The sequence below is a fragment of the Chiloscyllium plagiosum genome, unplaced genomic scaffold (assembly GCF_037043375.1).
Source record: "Chiloscyllium plagiosum isolate Xiang-an unplaced genomic scaffold, Cpla_swu_hap1 HiC_scaffold_23, whole genome shotgun sequence".
NCBI classification, from domain to species: Eukaryota; Metazoa; Chordata; class Chondrichthyes; order Orectolobiformes; family Hemiscylliidae; genus Chiloscyllium; species Chiloscyllium plagiosum.
Window position 1 is genome coordinate 59,630,702 of NW_028270161.1, and position 18,966 is coordinate 59,649,667.

At 41.5% G+C, this 18,966-nt stretch overlaps 1 protein-coding gene across 1 annotated transcript in view; it reads left to right on the plus strand.

Annotated features, from left to right (window-relative positions):
* The window catches only part of cfap54 (cilia and flagella associated 54), a 527,984-nt gene that overhangs the window by 56,194 nt on the left and 452,824 nt on the right, over positions 1–18,966 (plus strand). Inside the window, exons 9-12 of the mRNA XM_087999737.1 lie at positions 1,042–1,240; positions 4,519–4,614; positions 7,983–8,095; positions 8,182–8,305. Coding sequence (XP_087855863.1) covers positions 1,042–1,240; positions 4,519–4,614; positions 7,983–8,095; positions 8,182–8,305 — 532 coding nt within the window. The remainder of the gene's footprint in view (positions 1–1,041; positions 1,241–4,518; positions 4,615–7,982; positions 8,096–8,181; positions 8,306–18,966) is intronic.

Genomic DNA, 18,966 nt, shown 5'->3' on the forward strand with positions numbered 1-18,966 from the left:
GGTTGCATAAGTTGCTCCAGTGTTGCACAGAAGGCTGACAACACAACAACATAAGGCCGAAGCTATGGCAAATTGGGAATCCCCTATACAATAAAACTGAGTGACCTCACACTTCTCATGTTATGCTCCACTTGCTAACTTGTTGACCACTCATTGACTTGTCTATATGCCTTAGCAGTCTATCTATGTCCTTCTCACAAGTTGTGTTTCCAACTAGCTTTGTATTATCGACAAACTTAGACATGTTACTCTCTGCCTCATGATTGGAGAATCTGGAATTGTTTTCCTTTTTTAGCAGAGGACATTGAGAGGGGCAGTAATTTAGATTAGATTTAGATTACATTACAGCGTGGAAACAGGCCCTTCGGCCCAACAAGTCCACACCGACCCGCCGAAGCGCAACCCACCCATACCCCTACATTTACCCCTTACCTAACACTACAGGCAATTTAACATGGCCAATTCACCTGACCTGCACATCTTTGGACTGTGGGAGGAAACCGGAGGAAACCCACGCAGACACGGGGAGAACGTGCAAACTCCACACAGTCAGTCGCCTGAGGCGGGAATTGAACCCGGGTCTCAGGCGCTGTGAGGCAGCAGTGCTAACCACTGTGCCACCGTGCCGCCCATGAATTGTTGAATTGTATAAAATTAGGGGGGACATTGATAAGTTGATAGGAAGAAACTTTTCCCTGTGATGGAGAAATTAATGATTGGGGCAAAGATTTAATGTAAGGAACAGGTGGCTTAGAGGAGATGTGTGAAAAAAACATTTTCAAGTGGAGACTAGTGGGAAACCTTTGTAACATTTAAGAAGTATTAGCTGTCCACTTAGGAAGATTAAGGGCCAAGCGCTGCAAAATGTGATTGGAATCGTTAAATACTTGTTTTTGACCAGAAAGTGTTCAATCCCAGTCTTCATAACAAATCAAAAAATTAACTTGTTAAGGCTACATAGATCACCAGCTAAAACAATTTGTTTTGGTGCAATGTTTGTTGTTTTAGTCCCGATTAATGTTCTCCTTTAATTTATTACAGTTGCCCTGGCCACACAATACTACAGAACATCTTTTGGCAGAAATGTTTCATGGCAGTGCAGCCCAGTTCCTTGCCATTACAGAGGCCTTGTCAGCTCGTAGTAGACGTGTTCTACAGACTAGGCCTCCTTTTCCTCCTGAACATGAAATATTTGATGTAACAACTGAACTTTTCCTAGCAGGACTGCTGATCCTCTCAGGTGTGTTATTATGGTTTGACATTAACATTACACTGCATTGTGTTTTCTTTATAATGTAATAATTACTGTACTATTTAGCTTTTTCTGTCATGATGACTATTTTTATGAAGGGCAGAACAATAAAAGGGCACAGGGCAGAGAAGAACCTGTAGTCATTTTTAGGTTTATAAATAGTTGGTACAAATTGCCTGTAGATTGAGGAACATAAAAAATAGGAGGCGGGCATCTATGTCCTTGAGTCCTTTCCACCATTCAATGAGGTGATGGTTGATCTACAAATTGCTATTTGTAGAAAGCATTCTAACCCACTCATCAAATTGGTAAGGGTAGCCTCAAGGGAGAGTTTATTGTGTATATTAGAGATTTTTTTCTGAGAGCCTGGTGAATCATTGTGGATCCAACCAGGGAGCAGGCCATTCTGGATTTGGTATTGTGTAATGAGGTGGGATTAATTAATGATCTCATAGTAAAGGACCCTCAAGGAAAGAGTGATCATAGCATGCTGGAATTTCAAATTCAGTTGGAGAGTGAGAAACTGGAGTTCTACACTAGTGTTCTGGAATTAAATGAAGATAATTACATAGCTAAGAGGACAGATTTGACCTTGATGGAAATGGGTAAGAAGACTAAAAAGGTAACTAAAAAGCTCTGGCAGATATTTCAGGAGATACTGGATTGCTATCAATTAAAATATAATCCAGAAGGAAGGATGTTGTGAAACTTGAAAGGATTCAGAAAAGATTTACAAGGATGTTGCGAGGGTTGGAGGTTTGAGCTATAGGGAGAGGCTGAATAGGCTGGGGCTGTTTTCCCTGGAGTGTTGGAGGCTGAGGGATGACTTTACAGAGGTTTATAAAATCACGAGGATGGATTGCACAAGAAGGCAAGGTTTTTTTCCCCTGGGTGGGAGAGTCCAGAACTAGAGGGCATATGTTTACAGTGAGAGGGGAAAGATATTAAAGGGACTCAAGGGGCAACTTTTTCATGCAGAATGTGGTACATGCATAGAATGAGCTTTCAGAAGAAGTGGTAGAGGCTGGTACAATTGCAGCATTTAAAAGACATCCGGATGGGTATGTGAAAGGAAGGATTTCGAGGGATATGAACCAAGTGTTGGCAAATGGGACTAGATTAGGTAGGGATATCTGGTTGGCATGGATGAGTTGGACCAAAGGGTCTGCTTCTGTGCTGTACATCTCCATGACTCTAAGGAAGCAATGTTGTAGGAGAAGGGAAGACATTATATTTAACACCTTTGCCTTGCTATTAATGTAAATATAATATTGCAAAGGTAGGCTGAAAGATTGGGAAACGTTTCACCATCAAGAATGTGTTATGAAAAACTCCTAGAAACAGTGAAGATAAACCATGAAAGAAAACTGGAGTAATATATAAAAAATGGATAAGAACAGCTTGCGTAAATATAGGGAAGATACGAAAGTGAAAGTTGTCCATTGCAGCATGAGACTGGGGAGTTACTAGTGGGGACTATAAAATGATGGGGGTCATAAAATCACTATTTTGCTTTAGTTTTCACAGTGGAGGATGCTAGTCCCATACAAATAATAACAAATAATGCAGAGGTTATATAAAGGGAGTAACCTAGAGCTATTGGGCTTAAAGGTATACAAAATCCCAGGGCCTGACGGCCTATATCCTAAAACCTTAAAGGAAATAGCAGTTGAGGCATTGGATCGATTGCTGACAATATTTCAAAATTCCCTGGATGTGGGAAATATTCCAGTAGGTTGAATATAAAACTCTTATTCAAAAAGGGAAGAAGGCAGAATGTAGCAACCTACATAACAGTTAAACATGTCATTGCAAAATTGTTACGGGAGTAATAACAGGACATTTTGAAAGTCAAATTACAATCCATCAGAGTCAGTATGGTTTTATGTAACTGGTGTGGATTTCTATCAAACTATTTATAATCTATATTGATAACTGGGGCACAGGGATAGAAAGTACGACAGCTAAATTTACAGATGACACTAAAATAGGTGAGAAGGTAAGTTGCAATAAAGAAATAAGAAATTTACAAATTAATATGGATAGATTAGGAGAATGGGTCAAAATTTGGTAAATGAGGTTTAATGTGAGAAGTGTAAGTTTTCCATTTGGGTGGAGGAACAGAAAGGAAACTTATTATCCAAATAGAAAGAAAAGTCAGAGTGCTTTGGTGCAGAGAGATCTGGGTGTTGTATACGAAATGCAGAAAATTCAGTATTCTGGCGTAGCAGGCAACGAGGAAAGCAAGTAGAATTTTGGCATTTATTATTCAAGGAATAGAGTATTGTGGTCAAATGACCATAGGCCAAAAATTGGATAGAACAGGAGAAATCTGGTATGACAGAAAATTGGCCAACTAAATTGTATCGTAGTCAACAGCTATTGACCACAGAGAATGATGGAAGCTACTGTCAAAGAGGTCACAAAGGTTCAGGGGAAACTAGTTACAATTATCCTGAAGGTTGAGTATTGAAAACATATTGAGCAGCAAAGAATATGAGGGATAAAGGAATTAAGAAGCATAAAATTATGACAGGTGTAGTTAGGCAGACAACAGGAACTTTTACCCCAGTGGATCGATGACTAGAGTAGGGGCATAGATTTATAATAACAGTCAGAAGGTTTAGAGGCATTGTGAGGATTTTTTTTCACTCAGTATTGTGGGAAACTGGAACTCACTGCCTGTAAGAGTGATAGCGGTAGAAACCCTCTCAACATTTAAGCAATATTTAGATGTGCACTTGCAATGCCAAAGCATACAAAGCTGTGGGCTGAGTATTGGAAATCAGAATAGAATTAGAATGTCTGGGATATGAACAGTTAGGTGCTTGTTTTTGACTGGCTCTGACTTGGTTTGAAAGGCCTTCTTCTGTGCTGTAGACCTCTATGAATCTATTAATTGATGTAAAAACCCATCTGATTTACTAATGTCCTTTAGGGAGGGATATCTGTTAATGCTATGTGTTCTGGCATTGATATGACTTACACCCATAGATGTGGGTGATTCTTAAGTGCCTCCTGAAATGGCCTCAGGGACAATTAGGAATGGGCAATGAATGGTGTTTCATTTGGTGATACACACATGAATGAATAAGGAAGAAACATACCGTTTCTGCTTTTAAATCTATTTCTCTGGCAACAATGCAAGAGTATTTTGACACGTTTTTTGGAAATAATCTTTGTTCAGTATTTTTTACATCGAATTTAGGCTGCATACAACCACATGTGAAAATGGCAAAGATACTGAAACTTGTGTTTTTTTTAAGGTGGCGCTGGTAATACTCAACTGAATGCACCTGCCTGCACAGACCCAATTGGTGGGTTAATCAAGTCAAGTTCCCTTATAGAACTTGCAGCTGCAGGTGAGAATTATTGTGCTACATTTGTGGTTCTTTTCTATGTGCCAAAGAATTTAGGATAAGAAATGTGATGGAAGACTTACAAATTTCAGACAGGTTTTTAAACATGTGGCTTAAATTTGATGATTCAGTAGCTGTAATACTTGCAAACTTTGATTTCTGAAATACTTGTGATATCTTGCTATATATTTTAGTTTTGCATTATCAGCATTCCCAGAATTCAGTATTCATTATAGATAGAATGGGTATTAGCCCCACCTGGTGAGAGGAAATTGGGCATGTAAACAATTAAAATTATTAGGGTAACTTACCTTCTGTGAAGTCATCGGATGGCAAGAAAACACACAAGACCTATCTGTATTCATTTACAGAGATACCAGACAATGCAATTACCATGTTTTTAGGTTCTCCACTATGGGTTTGATAGTAGGAAGCAATCCTACTTTAGTGGGCAGCAGGATCCTGGGCTATATTTTCCTGCTGTTGTCAATTAAAGAGGGCTTATGCCCGAAACGTCGATTCTCCTGTTCCCTGGATGCTGCCTGACCTGCTGCGCTTTACCAGCAACACATTTTCAGCTCTCAATTAAATGGCTACAATTGGGACTGCTGTCCCTATGAAAGATGGTGACCTGCCCACCCCCCCCACCAGCTCATCATGCTCAGCAATGCCTTTGCTAGTGGTGGCCAGTGCAGATGTTGCATCACATCAATAGTGTGTGCTCTCATATTTTACAATTTTGGGGGTTCTGGATACTCGAGCAGGCTTTGGTAATGTAGCAGGGTAGCTGTTGAGGACAGATACTGCTATTATCACCTCTGAGGATCAAAGAACACTTGCGAAGGAGATGCCTCAACAAGAACTTGCATAATTACCCTGGTAGACTCCTCATGTGAAGTGGGCCTCTTTAGCAGAGACAGGAGGTAGCTCTTCATTTAGCCACATGGGACCAGTTGGACGCCAAGTAGGCATTGATTTTCCAGCAGGAAGATGACAGGCACTCCACCCACCGATACTATTTTGACAGTGTTTCTGGCTCTTAGCCTATCCCTGGATGGTGATTTCTGCTCATAGGATTTGAGTTTTATTATTTCTGGTACAGATGGGAGGCAAAAGAGTAGATTATCAGTCAGTGTGTATTGTGTGAAAAAGGTGATTAACAATAGAAACAAGTTGCACTTCTACAGAATTTTAACTTTGTAATATACTGTACAGAGAAATTAGAAAGCAAATTTAGGACGGTGGTATATAAAGAGATTGTGAAGGTAGTTGACCAAAGGTGGTTGAACTAAATAGGCTTTAAATTAAAGGTCAAATTCTGGTTCAAATTGAATGTTGTGGTTGTGAACATAGTTTAGCCTTAGAAAGTGAGGAGGAAAGGGAGTCTGTGGCTCGTGTTACGATAAGATAAGTGAAATCTCATAAAAATCAATATCAATAATAAGATGAATTTCCCTGTGTTAAGATGAGATTTAACAATTTAAAATTTTTACTGTAAGACAGAAGCAAAAACAACATAAACTAAACATCACTTAACAGGCAACTAATACACCAAACTAAAGAAAAGGTAATCTTGTCTTAATTCATTAATGCACGTCTGAAACATCTCAATTCATTTTGGTGTGCATTGCTCTTCAGGCAGATGTGGCGAATAATGAAATTAAGCACCAGGTTACTCCCTGATTTCCAGTAGATTCAGATCAAATCTTCCATTGTCATTAGAAAATTGTTCTTTTCAGCCTGACTATTCCAGAAAGGACTTTACACAGCAAGGGCCATCTCAGCAACTTCTTGTTCCTTAAATCTCCAAAGTCTAATTGTGTTTGTCTTCTTCATTTTGAATTGAAAACAAGGCATTCTACTTGGTGTTCACACAATACAAACTATCTTTGTTTTGCACAGCAAGAATTTGTTTTTGTTTTTATCTCCAAAAAAGCGGCCATTTCTTTTCCTGTGTTGAGGTGTGAAAACTCACTTACCTTTCAGTAAGTTTCAGGTTGGGGTTCTTGTCCTGGGTCAACCAGGTCACAAGGACTTCTCTCTGGTTAGACGTTCCATATGATTACCGTCTCCCTGTCTAGTAGATTCTCTTTCACCTTGAAAAAGGCATTTCAGACTAAGTGGATAAAGTCCCACATTCTTAACACTAGAATGAAGTTAATGGTGAGGACTGAAATAAATAGGGAGAAGGTCCATTAACTGAAAAGTGCATCTTTAAGACTGTGAGATAAAGTAAAAGTACATATGCAATGAGTTTTTATGTTCTGAAATGCACTACTATAAAGATTAGTGGAAGCAGCTTCACTAAGAACTTTCAAAAGGAAAATGGATAAATACTTGAAGGATATCATTTGTATGGAAATAATTGGGCATTGGGACTAAGTGGTTAGAATCATAGAATCATAAAGGACAGACAAAGTACTTTACCCATTAAGTCTATACTGCCAAAAATATTCTACTACCTACACCAGTACAACTTTCCCACACTAAGCCCATAGCCTGGAATGTTATAACACTTCAAGTGCTCATTCAAGCACTTTTTAAAGGTTGTAAATTTTACTGTCTTGCCTGCCCTCCCAGGCAGTATATTCCAGGCCCCACCACCCTCTGGGTGAAAACATTTTTCCTCACGCCACCTCTCAACCTCCTGCCTTCCACTTTAAATAAAGGTTGGCAGATTTCCATCCCTAAAGGACGTGTGTGAACCAGATGAGACTTTTTTTTACAACAGCCAGCAGTGGTTATATGGTTACTTTCAGGTTAGCATTCAATTCAAGATAGTTTTCGTTGAATTCAAATAGCTCCTTCTGCACTTCATAATGCAATGATTCTTTGCAAACCCAGCATAGCTCTGTACGAATTTGAATTATGTTCAGAAGATCTGGAAATATAGTGAAAATAATCATGATCATTGCTTCACCTTTTTACACTTCCATCTTCAACTACACTTGTTTCCTCAACTTATTTACCTTGCCTGCCAATTTGAAATCTCTACTGTCCAACGATGTGGAGGCATTCTTCTGCTATAAACTCCTAAGATCACTCACCTATCGAGCAGTTTGCTCCAACAGGAAGACCATGCTTGGGTTTACGTGGTGAAACAAATGGTTCCATAGCAATCAGTAGATCCAAATCAAGCTCATAACTCTTCCAGGCCAGATTTTCATTTTTCTGATAATTGTGAAAAACAAATCTGCTGGCCCATCTGTGACTCCAGTCAAAGTTTAGTCTTAAATAATTTGTGAAGTGACCTAGCAAGTCATGTAGTTGTGTCAACTTCCTAGAAACTTTCAAACACAACAAGAATGAAGAAAAATATCACATACTTATGCAATATTTCTTAACCTTTTCTTTTCATTTGATGTTTATAGGTGAGGATGGTGTAAGCGTGGAGGCTGCTGTAAGGTTTGCAAAGACGGCATTCTGCTATGAGTACTTGGAAGTATTCGATATCATCGTTGCACCACTTCTCAGTTTCTTAAGGGTAATGCCTGTATTGATAAACACAGTGAGCTGTAAACTGAATCTCCTGCTTTTCTTTCAAGATTGTACTTTTTCATTCATTTTCAGAAAAATGAAAATCTGGCCTGGAAGAGTTATGAGCTTGATTTGGATCTACTGATTGCTATGGAACCATTTGTTTCACCACGTAAACCCAAGCATGGTCTTCCTGTTGGAGCAAACTGCTCGATAGGTGAGTGATCTTAGGAGTTTATAGCAGAAGAATGCCTCCACATCGTTGGACAGTAGAGATTTCAAATTGGCAGGCAAGGTAAATAAGTTGAGGAAACAAGTGTAGTTGAAGATGGAAGTGTAAAAAGGTGAAGCAATGATCATTGCACAGATGAGAGGGGAATGTGCAGCTATAGTTTGTTAGCATCTTGTAGATGAATGGCATTCTAGAGTTAAAAAACGTGCTGCTGGTTCTAGTAAAGTAGTGTTATTGAATAGGATTTCAATGCTCAATAAACTTATGGGCGGCACGGTGGCACAGTGGTTAGCACTGCTGCCTCGCAGCGCCAGAGACCCGGGTTCAATTCCCGCCTCAGGCGACTGACTGTGTGGAGTTTGCACGTTCTCCCCGTGTCTGCGTGGGTTTCCTCCGGGGGCTCCGGTTTCCTCCCACAGTCCAAAGATGTGCAAGTCAGGTGAATTGGCCATGCTAAATTGCCCGTAGTGTTAGGTAAAGGGGTAAATGTAGGGGTATGGGTGGGTTACGCTTCGGCGGGTCGGTGTGGACTTGTTGGGCCGAAGGGCCTGTTTCCACACTGTAAGTAATCTAATCTAATCTAATCTAAAAAAAACTTGTGGCAATCAGGTCATCATATCATACTTGCTGCATGACACAAAATATACACAGTACAGCAAACTTTTTATTAACCAGCACCTATGGGACTAGGAGTGTGCTGGTTAATCAAATATTCTGGTTATTCAGCAGGTCCACATTATCAATGTAAAAACACATACTAAGTAGTAGATGCAGAGGATTTGCACATAATTGCTGTCCTTGATTTACACCATCTGAGCGAAAGTGAGGACTGCAGATGCTGGAGATCAGGGTTGAAAAGTGTGGTACTGGAAAAGCACAGCAGGGGTCAGACTGCATCCAAGGAGAAGGCGTTTGTAACGCTTTCTTTTATTGGTCAGAGTATTGGGTACAGGAGTTGGGAGATCATTTGTGGCTGTACAGGACATTGGTTAGGCCACTATTGGAACATTGCATGCAATTCTGGTCTCCTTCCTATCGAAAAGATGTTGTGAAACTTGAAAGGGTTCAGAAAAGATTTACAAGGATGTTGACAGGGTTGGAGGGTTTGAGCTACAGGGAGAGGCTGAATAGGCTGAGGCTGTTTTCCCTGGAATGTCGGAGGCTGAGGGGTGACCTTATAGGGGTTTACAAAATTATGAAGGGCATGGATAGAATGAATAGACAAAGTCTTTTCCCTGGGGTCAGGGAGTCGAGAACTAGAGGGCATAGATTTCGGGCGAGAGGGGAAATTTATAGAAGAGACCTAAGGGACAATTGTTTCATGCAGAGGGTGGTACGTGTATGGATGAGCTGCCAGAGGAAGTGGTGGAGGCTGGTACAATTGAAACATAAAAAGGCATCTGGATGGGTATATGAATAGGAAGGGTGTGGAGGAATATGGGCCTGGTGCTGGCAGGTGGGACTAGATTGGGTTCGGATATCTGGTTGGCATGGATGGGTCTGTTTCCGTGCTGTACGTCCTATGACTCTATGACCAGGAGGGTTGATGTTTCGGCCATAAGCCCTTCAGCAGGAATGATGAAGGGTTTTTGCCTGAAATATCAATTGACTCTTCTGCTCCTGGGAAGCTGCCTGACCTGCTGTGCTTTTCCAGCACCACACTTTTTTCAACTTTTAAATCACTTAAGTAAAAGTGCAAATTTGGCTTAAATAGAACTTTCTGGCAGAGACCCTTCTCATTTGTACCCTCAACTGACCGCTGAGACATTGCAGAAATCGCAATAATTCAGTAAACTTCCAGTAAGCAAGCATGCTTTGTAGGCTTTTAAAGGGTGGTGTCATTCTGTTAAATGAGTTGTTCTGTTTTGACAGCATACTCCAGTTTGTTTCAAGAAAACAAGTTTCTTCAAGAGTAAATTGTCTATTTTATCTGAACTAATAGTCTAAGAGACTCAAGGTTGGAAAATATTCAGCATACATTTATGTGATGGCCTCTTACATTTCCGAGGAGAAATTGAGGTCTGCAGACGCTGGAGATCAAAGCTGAAACTTTATTGCTGGAACAGCACAGCAGGTCAGGCAGCATCTAGGGAACAGAAGATTCGACGTTTCGGGCACATGCCCTTCTTCAGGATTCCTGAAGAAGGGCATGTGCCCGAAACGTCGAATCTTCTGTTCCCTAGATGCTGCCTGACCTGCTGTGCTGTTCCAGCAATAAAGTTTCACCTCTTACATTTCCGCCACCTCCAAAAAGACCCCACCACCAGGGATATATTTCCCTCCCCATCCCTTTCCGTCATCCGCAAAGACCGTTCCCTCCGTGACTACCTGGTCAGGTCCACGCCCCCCTACGACCCACCCTCCCATCCTGGCACTTTCTCCTGCCACCGCAGGAACTGTAAAACCTGTGCCCACACCTCCTCCCTCACCTCTATCCAAGGCCCTAAAGGAGCCTTCCACATCCATCAAAGTTTTACCTGCACATCCACTAATATCATTTATTGTATCCGTTGCTCCCGATGCGGTCTCCTCTACATTGGGGAGACTGGGCGCCTCCTAGCAGAGCGCTGTAGGGAACATCTCCGAGACACCCACACCAATCAACCAAACCGCCCCGTGGCCCAACATTTCAACTCCCCCTCCCACTCTGCCGAGGACATGGAGGTCCTGGGCCTCCTTCACCGCTGCTCCCTCACCACCAGACGCCTGGAGGAAGAACGTCTCATCTTCCGCCTCGGAACATTTCAACCCCAGGACATCAATGTGGACTTCAACAGCTTCCTCATTTCCCCTTCCCCCACTCATCCTAGTTTCAAACTTCCAGCCCGCACTGTCCCCTTGACCTGTCTGGACTTGTCCAACCTGCCTAGCTCCTTTTCCACCTATCCACTCCACCCTTTCCTCCCTGACCTATCACCTTCATCTCCTCCCCCACTCACCTATTGTACTCTGTGCTACTTTCTCCCCACCCCCACCCTCCTCTAGCTTATCTCCCCACACTTCAGGCTCTCTGCCTTTATTCCTGATGAAGGGCTTTTGCCCGAAACGTCGATTTTGCTGCTCGTTGGATGCTGCCTGAATTGCTGTGCTCTTCCAGCACCACTGATCCAGAATCTTGTTTTGCTTCCGTTTGGTTGTCTTCCATTTCCATGGACTTTGGACTTCTAGTTGACCCTTGCTTCATGTTTGACCTTCTGAAATATCTTAATTTACTGCTGGCATTCAATTCCTTTCAATTATTGGTTTTAATTAATGTATAAGGATAAAAGCTGAATACATTTGGATTTTGCTGCACTAATCCTGCTTGACAAAACTGAATATTTTAATCTTCATTGGCAGCTGTACAGCATCCTCCATCTGTCAGCTGTTTTGTGAAAACTGCCAACTACCAGGTAAACAAAGCAGCTCCTATGGCACTGGATTTCCTAAGAAAATTTCAAGAGCCATTGGATCATGTCCTTCTGAAGGCTGGCCCTGCTTTCAAGACACTTCAAAGAATAATCCCACAGATATAAATTGGGCATGAGAAATTAACAAAGAACATCATTGTTCTTGCTTCATTCAGCAAGTGGCCTTGTAACTGAACTGTATTTCAATGAATAAAAACAGATTGCTGGAGAAACCAAGCAGGTCTGGCATCATCTGTGGAGATAAAACAGAGTTGGTGTTTTGAGTCTCTGGGCTCAAAATGTTAACTCTGCTTTCTCTCCACAGATGATGCCAGACCTGCTGAGTTTCTTCAACAATTTCTGCTTTTGTTTCAGATTTCCACCATACACAGTTCTTTTGTTTTGTTTTTATGTTTTGATAAATTTGGTCTTGGTTTGACAAGTATATGACTTTCCTTTTTCCCTCTTTCTCGGTAGATAGATGGGATAGATGGCAAGTAGCAGTCTGGTGAGTGAAAGTCACTCAGGTACTCACCTCTGCAGCCTTATTATTACTCATTATTGTGTTGCTCTAAAAATGTATGTTAATGATTCAGCATGTGGTGAGTAGTGAGCATTTTGGAAAGCACTATACAGTTTTATGTACCACAGATATGCTTCAGGAAGATGTTATTTAGATGTTATTTCATTACAAGTTGGGAATGTAAGAAAAATGGGGTTCATGAAAACTGCAGTGCACCATGGCTATGCAACTTGCTATTGAGACCCTTTATTCTTGATGTAGTTGCTTGTCAACGGTTTGAGCACTAATGGATCACATGTCTCATTTTCTTTCTTCCATTATCTGGAAGCTGTCAATCTCATTATCAGGAATCATGTGCTAATGTTTATGATTGTCTAGCTCTGAAATTCCACGTCACTGGTCATAGTCTCTTGGGTCCTTGCATCTCTGACCACAAATTTAGTAGATGTTTCTGGGAGGTGGTTGTGGTCCTTGACCTTGAAGTCTTTGGCACTCCTTTCTCTGATTTTCTTTCCCTGTATTTCCTCCTGCCGATATGTGTTCTCAAAGAATGGTGTCTCATCAAGCAGGAGCTTCTTCCAAGCTGGTTTCCTCTGAATGAGGGTTTTCCTGTTGTGACATCTATGTTGCATTTCTTGAGGGAAGCTTTCAAGGAGTCTTTGAAATGTTACCTTTGTCCTTCTCTCATTTGAGTGCCTTCCTTGAGCTGGATGAAGATGACTTACTTTGGCAGTTGGAACCCAGGCATCCTAAGTACATGGCCAATCCAGCAGTGTTAGTTTCAGATGATCATGGCCTCTTGCTCTACTGACTATTTCAAGGATTCTGATGTTAGTAAACTTGCTCTTTCAGCTGATGCAGAGAATCTGACTCAAACAGCTTTGATGGTACTCCTCAAGGGCTACCTCGTTCAAGTTGCGGAGCCACAGACAAGAGTCGGAAGGATGGCTATCTTATACACAAGGATTTTCATAGCAGCACTGATATCACAGTCATTGAAAACTGTCATCCTGAGGTGTCTGAAAGCGGCACTTGTAGATCCGATGCGATGTTGAATCCTTGCACTGATGTCAACCCTAGGTGAGAGGTAGCTTCCCAGGAAGGAGATATATTCCACCTTTGTGAGGATTTCTCTGTTGAAGAAGGTGTTTAGCATGGTTGCCTTCATTGGTTAGAGCATTGAGTTGGGGGTTAGGACTTCACGTTGTGGCTATAGAGGATGTTGGTGAGGCCACTCTTGGAGTGTACTCTGGAAGGATGTTATTACACTGGAGACAGAACAGAAAAGGTTTACAAATATGTTACTGGGAATGGAGGGTTTGAGTTCTAGTGAAGTACGTAATTGGTATGCTTTCCTTTATTGGTCAGAGCATTGAGTATAGGAGTTGGGAGGTCTTGTTACGGCTGTACAGGACATTGGATGGGCCACCTTTGGAATATTGTGTGCGATTCTGGTCTCCTTTCTATCAGAAGGATGTTATCAAACTTGAAAGGGTTCAGAAAAGATTTACAATGATGTTGCCTGGGTTGGAGGATTTCAGCTATAGGGAGAGGCTGAATAGGTTGGGACTGTTTTCCCTGGAGTGTTGGAGGCTCGGGGTGACCTTATAGAGGTTTATAAAATCATGAGGGCCATGGATAGGATAAACAGACAAAGTCTTTTCTCTAGGGTGGGGGAGTCCAGAACTAGAGGTTCAGGGTGAGAGGGGAAAGATATAAAAGAGACCTGACAGACAACTATTTCATGCAGAGGGTGGTGTGTGCATGGAATGAGCTACCAGAGGAAATGGTGGAGGCTGGTACAATTGCAGCATTTAAAAGGCATCTGGATGGGGACATGAACAGGAAGGGCTTAGAACATAGAACGTAGAACAGTACAGCACAGTACAGGCCCTTTGGCCCTCAATGTTGTGCTAACCTTTTATCTGACTCGAAGATCAAACTATCCTATACATCTTTCAATTTACTATCTTCCATGCATCTACCCAACAATTGCTTAAATGTCCCTAATGTCTCTGACTCCATTACCCCTGCTTAGAGGGATAAGTGCCAAGTGCTGGTAAGTGGGACTAAAATAGGTTAGAATGTCTGGTCGGCATGGACGAGTTGGACCAAAGGGTCTGTTTCGGTGCTGTATAGCTCTATGACAGGTTGGATAAGCTGGGACTTTTTTTCCTGGAGAATAGGAGGTTGAGGGGTGACCTCATTGAGGTTTATAAAGTCATGAAAGGAATAGATAATGTAAATAGCAAAGGTCTTTTCCCTAGGGTGGGGGTATTCAAAACTTGGGGACATAATTTTAAGATAAGTAAAGAAAGATTTAAAAGGGATCTGAGAGGCAACGTTTTCACCCAGGGTGGCTTGTATGTGGAATGATCTACCACGGGAAATGGCAAATGCATATGTGGTTAGAACATTTTTAAACAAATTTGGTCAGGCACAGGGAGATGGAGGCAAATGAGACTAGTTTAGTTGAGGAAACTTAGTCGGCATGAATGAGTTAGATCAAAGAGCTGTTTCTGTGCTATCTGACTCGACTATGATCTTACTGGAGGGATGGATTGGAACTTGACCTGAGGCAGGATGCTGAAGGATTTGAGTCATCTTGAGGTTGGGGCTGAGACCAATTCATCAGTATGCTTCCATGAAGACATTAATTGAGGCTTGAATGTTCTCTTCTGAGTAAGTGGAGATGACATTGTCATTCACATATTGAAGTTTCACAGCAGTATTGGTATTGTTTGCTTTCTGGATTTCAACCTGTTGAACTTGAAAAGTTTTCCATCCATCCTTAGACAATGTCCACACAACTGGGAAGCTTGTTCTTGAGACGAAGAGCGCTGATGATGAAGATGGAGAAAAAGGTGAGGGTGATAACACATCCCTTTTGATCCCTGACTTGACCTCAACGGATTCTGTCAATGAGGGCCATAGCTGACATCATGTGTGGAGGAGACAAAGATTATGGATGAATTTCTCTGGACGGCTGGTGTTTGACCGTGTTTTCCATACCACTTTCCAATTGACTGAGTCAAAAGCCTTGGTCAACTCAAGCAAGGCCATTCAGAGTGGTTGATACTATTTCTGGCATTTGTGTTGGAGTTACTGAGCAGTAAAAATCATATCCATAGTTCTGCAGTTTAGACAGAAACCACACTGGGTTTCAGGAAGGATTTCCTCAGAGACTGGGAGATGGTGCCAAGAGAGGATTTGGGTGATGATCTTCCCAGCTGTGAAGAGGAGGGACATTCCTAAAGTTAGCTTTGTCTCCTTTCTTGAAGACAATGGCAATGGCAGCATCCCTCAGATCAGCAGGGATTTCTTCTTTATCCCACATTTTGTTACCAGTTAATGGAGATGATGAGTAAGCACTACTCCTCCAAGTTTAAAAATCTCCACTGGAATCCTGTCTGCTCCTGCAGCTTTTCCATTCTTTGTGTCTACTGCCAGTTTTAACTTCTGCCATACCAGGTAGGAATCAAAGATCATCTTTGAGGATTTGGGGATTTCCTCAAACATATCCTCACCGATTACATCGCAGTTTATGAGTTCTTTAAAGTGGTCTGTGTGTCAGAGATTGATGTTGTTTTCTGTCTCTCAAAAGCTGACTGTGTGCTGGTTTGAGGCTAGTTCCTGTTGGAACTGAAAAAACTCCAGGTGTCATGCTTGTCAGAAAGGAGTTGTTGCTCCTTAACGTTTTCAATCCATCATTGGTTCTTGATTTCCCTAATTATTTTTTGTAACTCCATTTTTGCTGTTAGATGAGATCTCCTGTTTGACTAAATTGTGATGTTGTTTTTCTAAGCACCGAGAGTCTCCTCTTAGTGTTGATGAGGTCTTGGATGTGGTCATTCTCATTGAACCAGTCTTGGTGTTTCCTGGTATCTTCATAGCATGACATGATGGATGTTTTCGGCTCTTTCCAGATTTTCTCCACTCGATTGAAATGAAGTCTTTGGAGATTATACTGAAGACACATTTGGAATCTTGTTCATCTGCTTGACTTTTGAAGCTACTCAGCATTGAGATTTTTTCAGAATTGTTTCTTCGTCTTCAACTGCTCCAGTGGCATTTCATGTCGTAGAGGAGTGGATGAGCTGGTGGTCTGTCTGACATGCATCTGCTTAAATCATTGCCTTGGTAATGATGGAGTTCTTTTGCTCTTGGGATTGCACGAAGTTGGTGTGTTTTTTTTAAAAAAAGGTAAAATTGGGGGAAAGCGTGACGTCCCTTTTAAAAGCTGGTGTTCTTTTCAGTGCTTCGAGATTTAAAATTAAATATCTGTAGGCAAACGGCGGCAGGTACTTGAATTTACTCATTGTATCAGAAGGCCATTCAGTAGCAGACCCAAGCAGCATTTTTACCTTGACAAAAGTTTAAATCCAGACAATTAAGTTAAAAAGGCACTTGGAGACTAAGGACCAATCTGATGATGTTAACAATCTGAAACCAAGCATATTATAAGAATATGATGTGTCATGGGGGTAATAACAGAGGGGCAATTGGGCAGAGAGAGAGCCAACTACCAACTTGGTGAGAGCAAAGTGCCACCTGAGAAAGAGATACCATGGTCTCACAAGAAATCTCCACACACTCTTAAAAAGCACCATCTATTCATAAAGGTACACAGTACTCTGAGATAATATTCTTGACACCAGAATTTGCCAGAGAGAAGGTGTTCAGTACAGAGGAAATTGCAGGGTAAACATCCTTGACAGCAGAATTCAGTGGAAGAAAGGTGACTGTGATTTGAGGAAAAGGCAGAGCATTTCAGAAGACACCTTCTGTGTGAACTTTGAGAGACTAAGTTTCAATTTATTGTTCTTATTAATTTGATTTATAAGTGGGACCTGTGTTATTGAAACAGCATACCTATTAGAATTTAGTTCAGTGCGGGAATAGGTAGTACTTAGAAGAGATTTATTCTGTTTGTTAGTAATTCTGTTAATTTGTTCACTATTGGAGTTAGATAAATAAATAGTTCATTGTTAATTACAGAGTGGGTGAAAGGATTCCATTTCATTTAGCCTTTCCTTCATAACAGGTTGGGAGTAAGAGATAGGTTATACAACTTGCTACACTTCATTAATCAGATTTTGAGATGGCAATCTTTTCTGGGTGTTTCAGTTTTAATCATCAGAGGAGTGTTGACCTCCACTTCGTAACAGGATTGAATGATAATGTGGTTGATTATGTACCAATCCCTTGATTGTGGATTCCTCCAAGAAGTCTTGAACTTCTCTTATCGGCAGAACAGTATGTTGGTAGTGATGAGATGGTGTTCTGCATATTCGGTGAGCAGGAGAATCTTGTTGCAGTTGCAATTCCTGAATCCTTCTCTTCTGATGGTTCATATCAGAGTTGGGCATCCTTTCCAACTCTGGCATTGTAGTTTCCAAGGAGGAATTTTGTCTTCCTTACGGATGTTGGTGAGTATTGTGTCCAGGGTGGAATAGAAGCCTTTTTTGGACTCATCAGTGGGATCAAGGGTTGGAGTGTAGACAGAAAGTGAGGGCTGCAGATGCTGGAGATCAGAGCTGAAAATGTATTGCTGGAAAAGCGCAGCAGGTCAGGTAGCATCCAAGGAACAGGAGAATCGACATTTCGGGCTTAAGCCCTTCCTTATGCCCGAAACGTTGATTCTCCTGCTCCTTGGATGCTGCCTGATCTGTGCTTTTCCAGCAACACATTTTCAGCTTGGAGTGTAGACAGTCATGATTGTTGTCTGTTGGTTATTAGCAAGTTGTAGATGGAGACTCCTGAAGTGATTGTTGATGCTTGAAGGGAGTTCTAAGAGTTGGTTGATGAGTTAATCGGTGAATTCAACTCCAGGTATCTTTGGTTTATCCTTTGGTTTACCTCTCCTGAAGAAAGTGGAGCCTTCACCTTCTTCCCTCAGTTGCCCTTTGCCTGCTTTTCAAATCCCCTGGAGGGTAGAGATATTAATATTGAAGTGCCTGAGTTCACAGGTATCAAGACAGTTCTTTGTTTTGAATACATGTTTGCTTGCTATCCATAAGGATTCATATATTCTAGATTCAGAGATTGAGTTTGACTTGATTTTCAGGCCACAGATGAGCCTGCTGGTTGCTGATAGGACAGACTATTTTTAGGGCACCCTTGCTAACCCTTTGTCATGTGGGGTGAGTAGAGTGGATCCTGATGAGGGATGAGGGCTGCTCAGTCATAAAAAAAGGTGCCAAGACATAAAGAAAAAGAAACAGTACAAAGGAACAGGCTGTTCAGCCCACCTATGCTGACCCATGATGCCATTCTAAAATAAATACCTTTTCCCTGTTCATGTCCCTGCATTCCCTATCTATTCATATATCTGACAAGATGCCTTTCGAAAGTTGCTATCTTATCCGCCTCAATAATCACTCTGGCATGACATTCCAGACACTTACCCCCCCCCCCAAGTCTAAAACAACTTGCCTCTCATAACTCCTTTAAATTACCCCCTTTAATCTTTAAACCTAAGACCCCCAATAGTTGAATTTCTACCCTAGAGAAAGACTCTGACTATCCATTCTATCCAGGTTCTCATAATTTTGTGAACTTCTATCAGGTTCCCCCACCCCCTCATCCTTTGATGTTTAAGTGAAAATAAACCGTTTGTCCCATCTCTCCTCATAGCTAAAATCCTCGAAACCAGACAACAACTTGTTTAACTGTTTCATACCCTCTTCAAAATGTTCACATCCTTCTGTTAGTATGATGACTAGAAATGTACA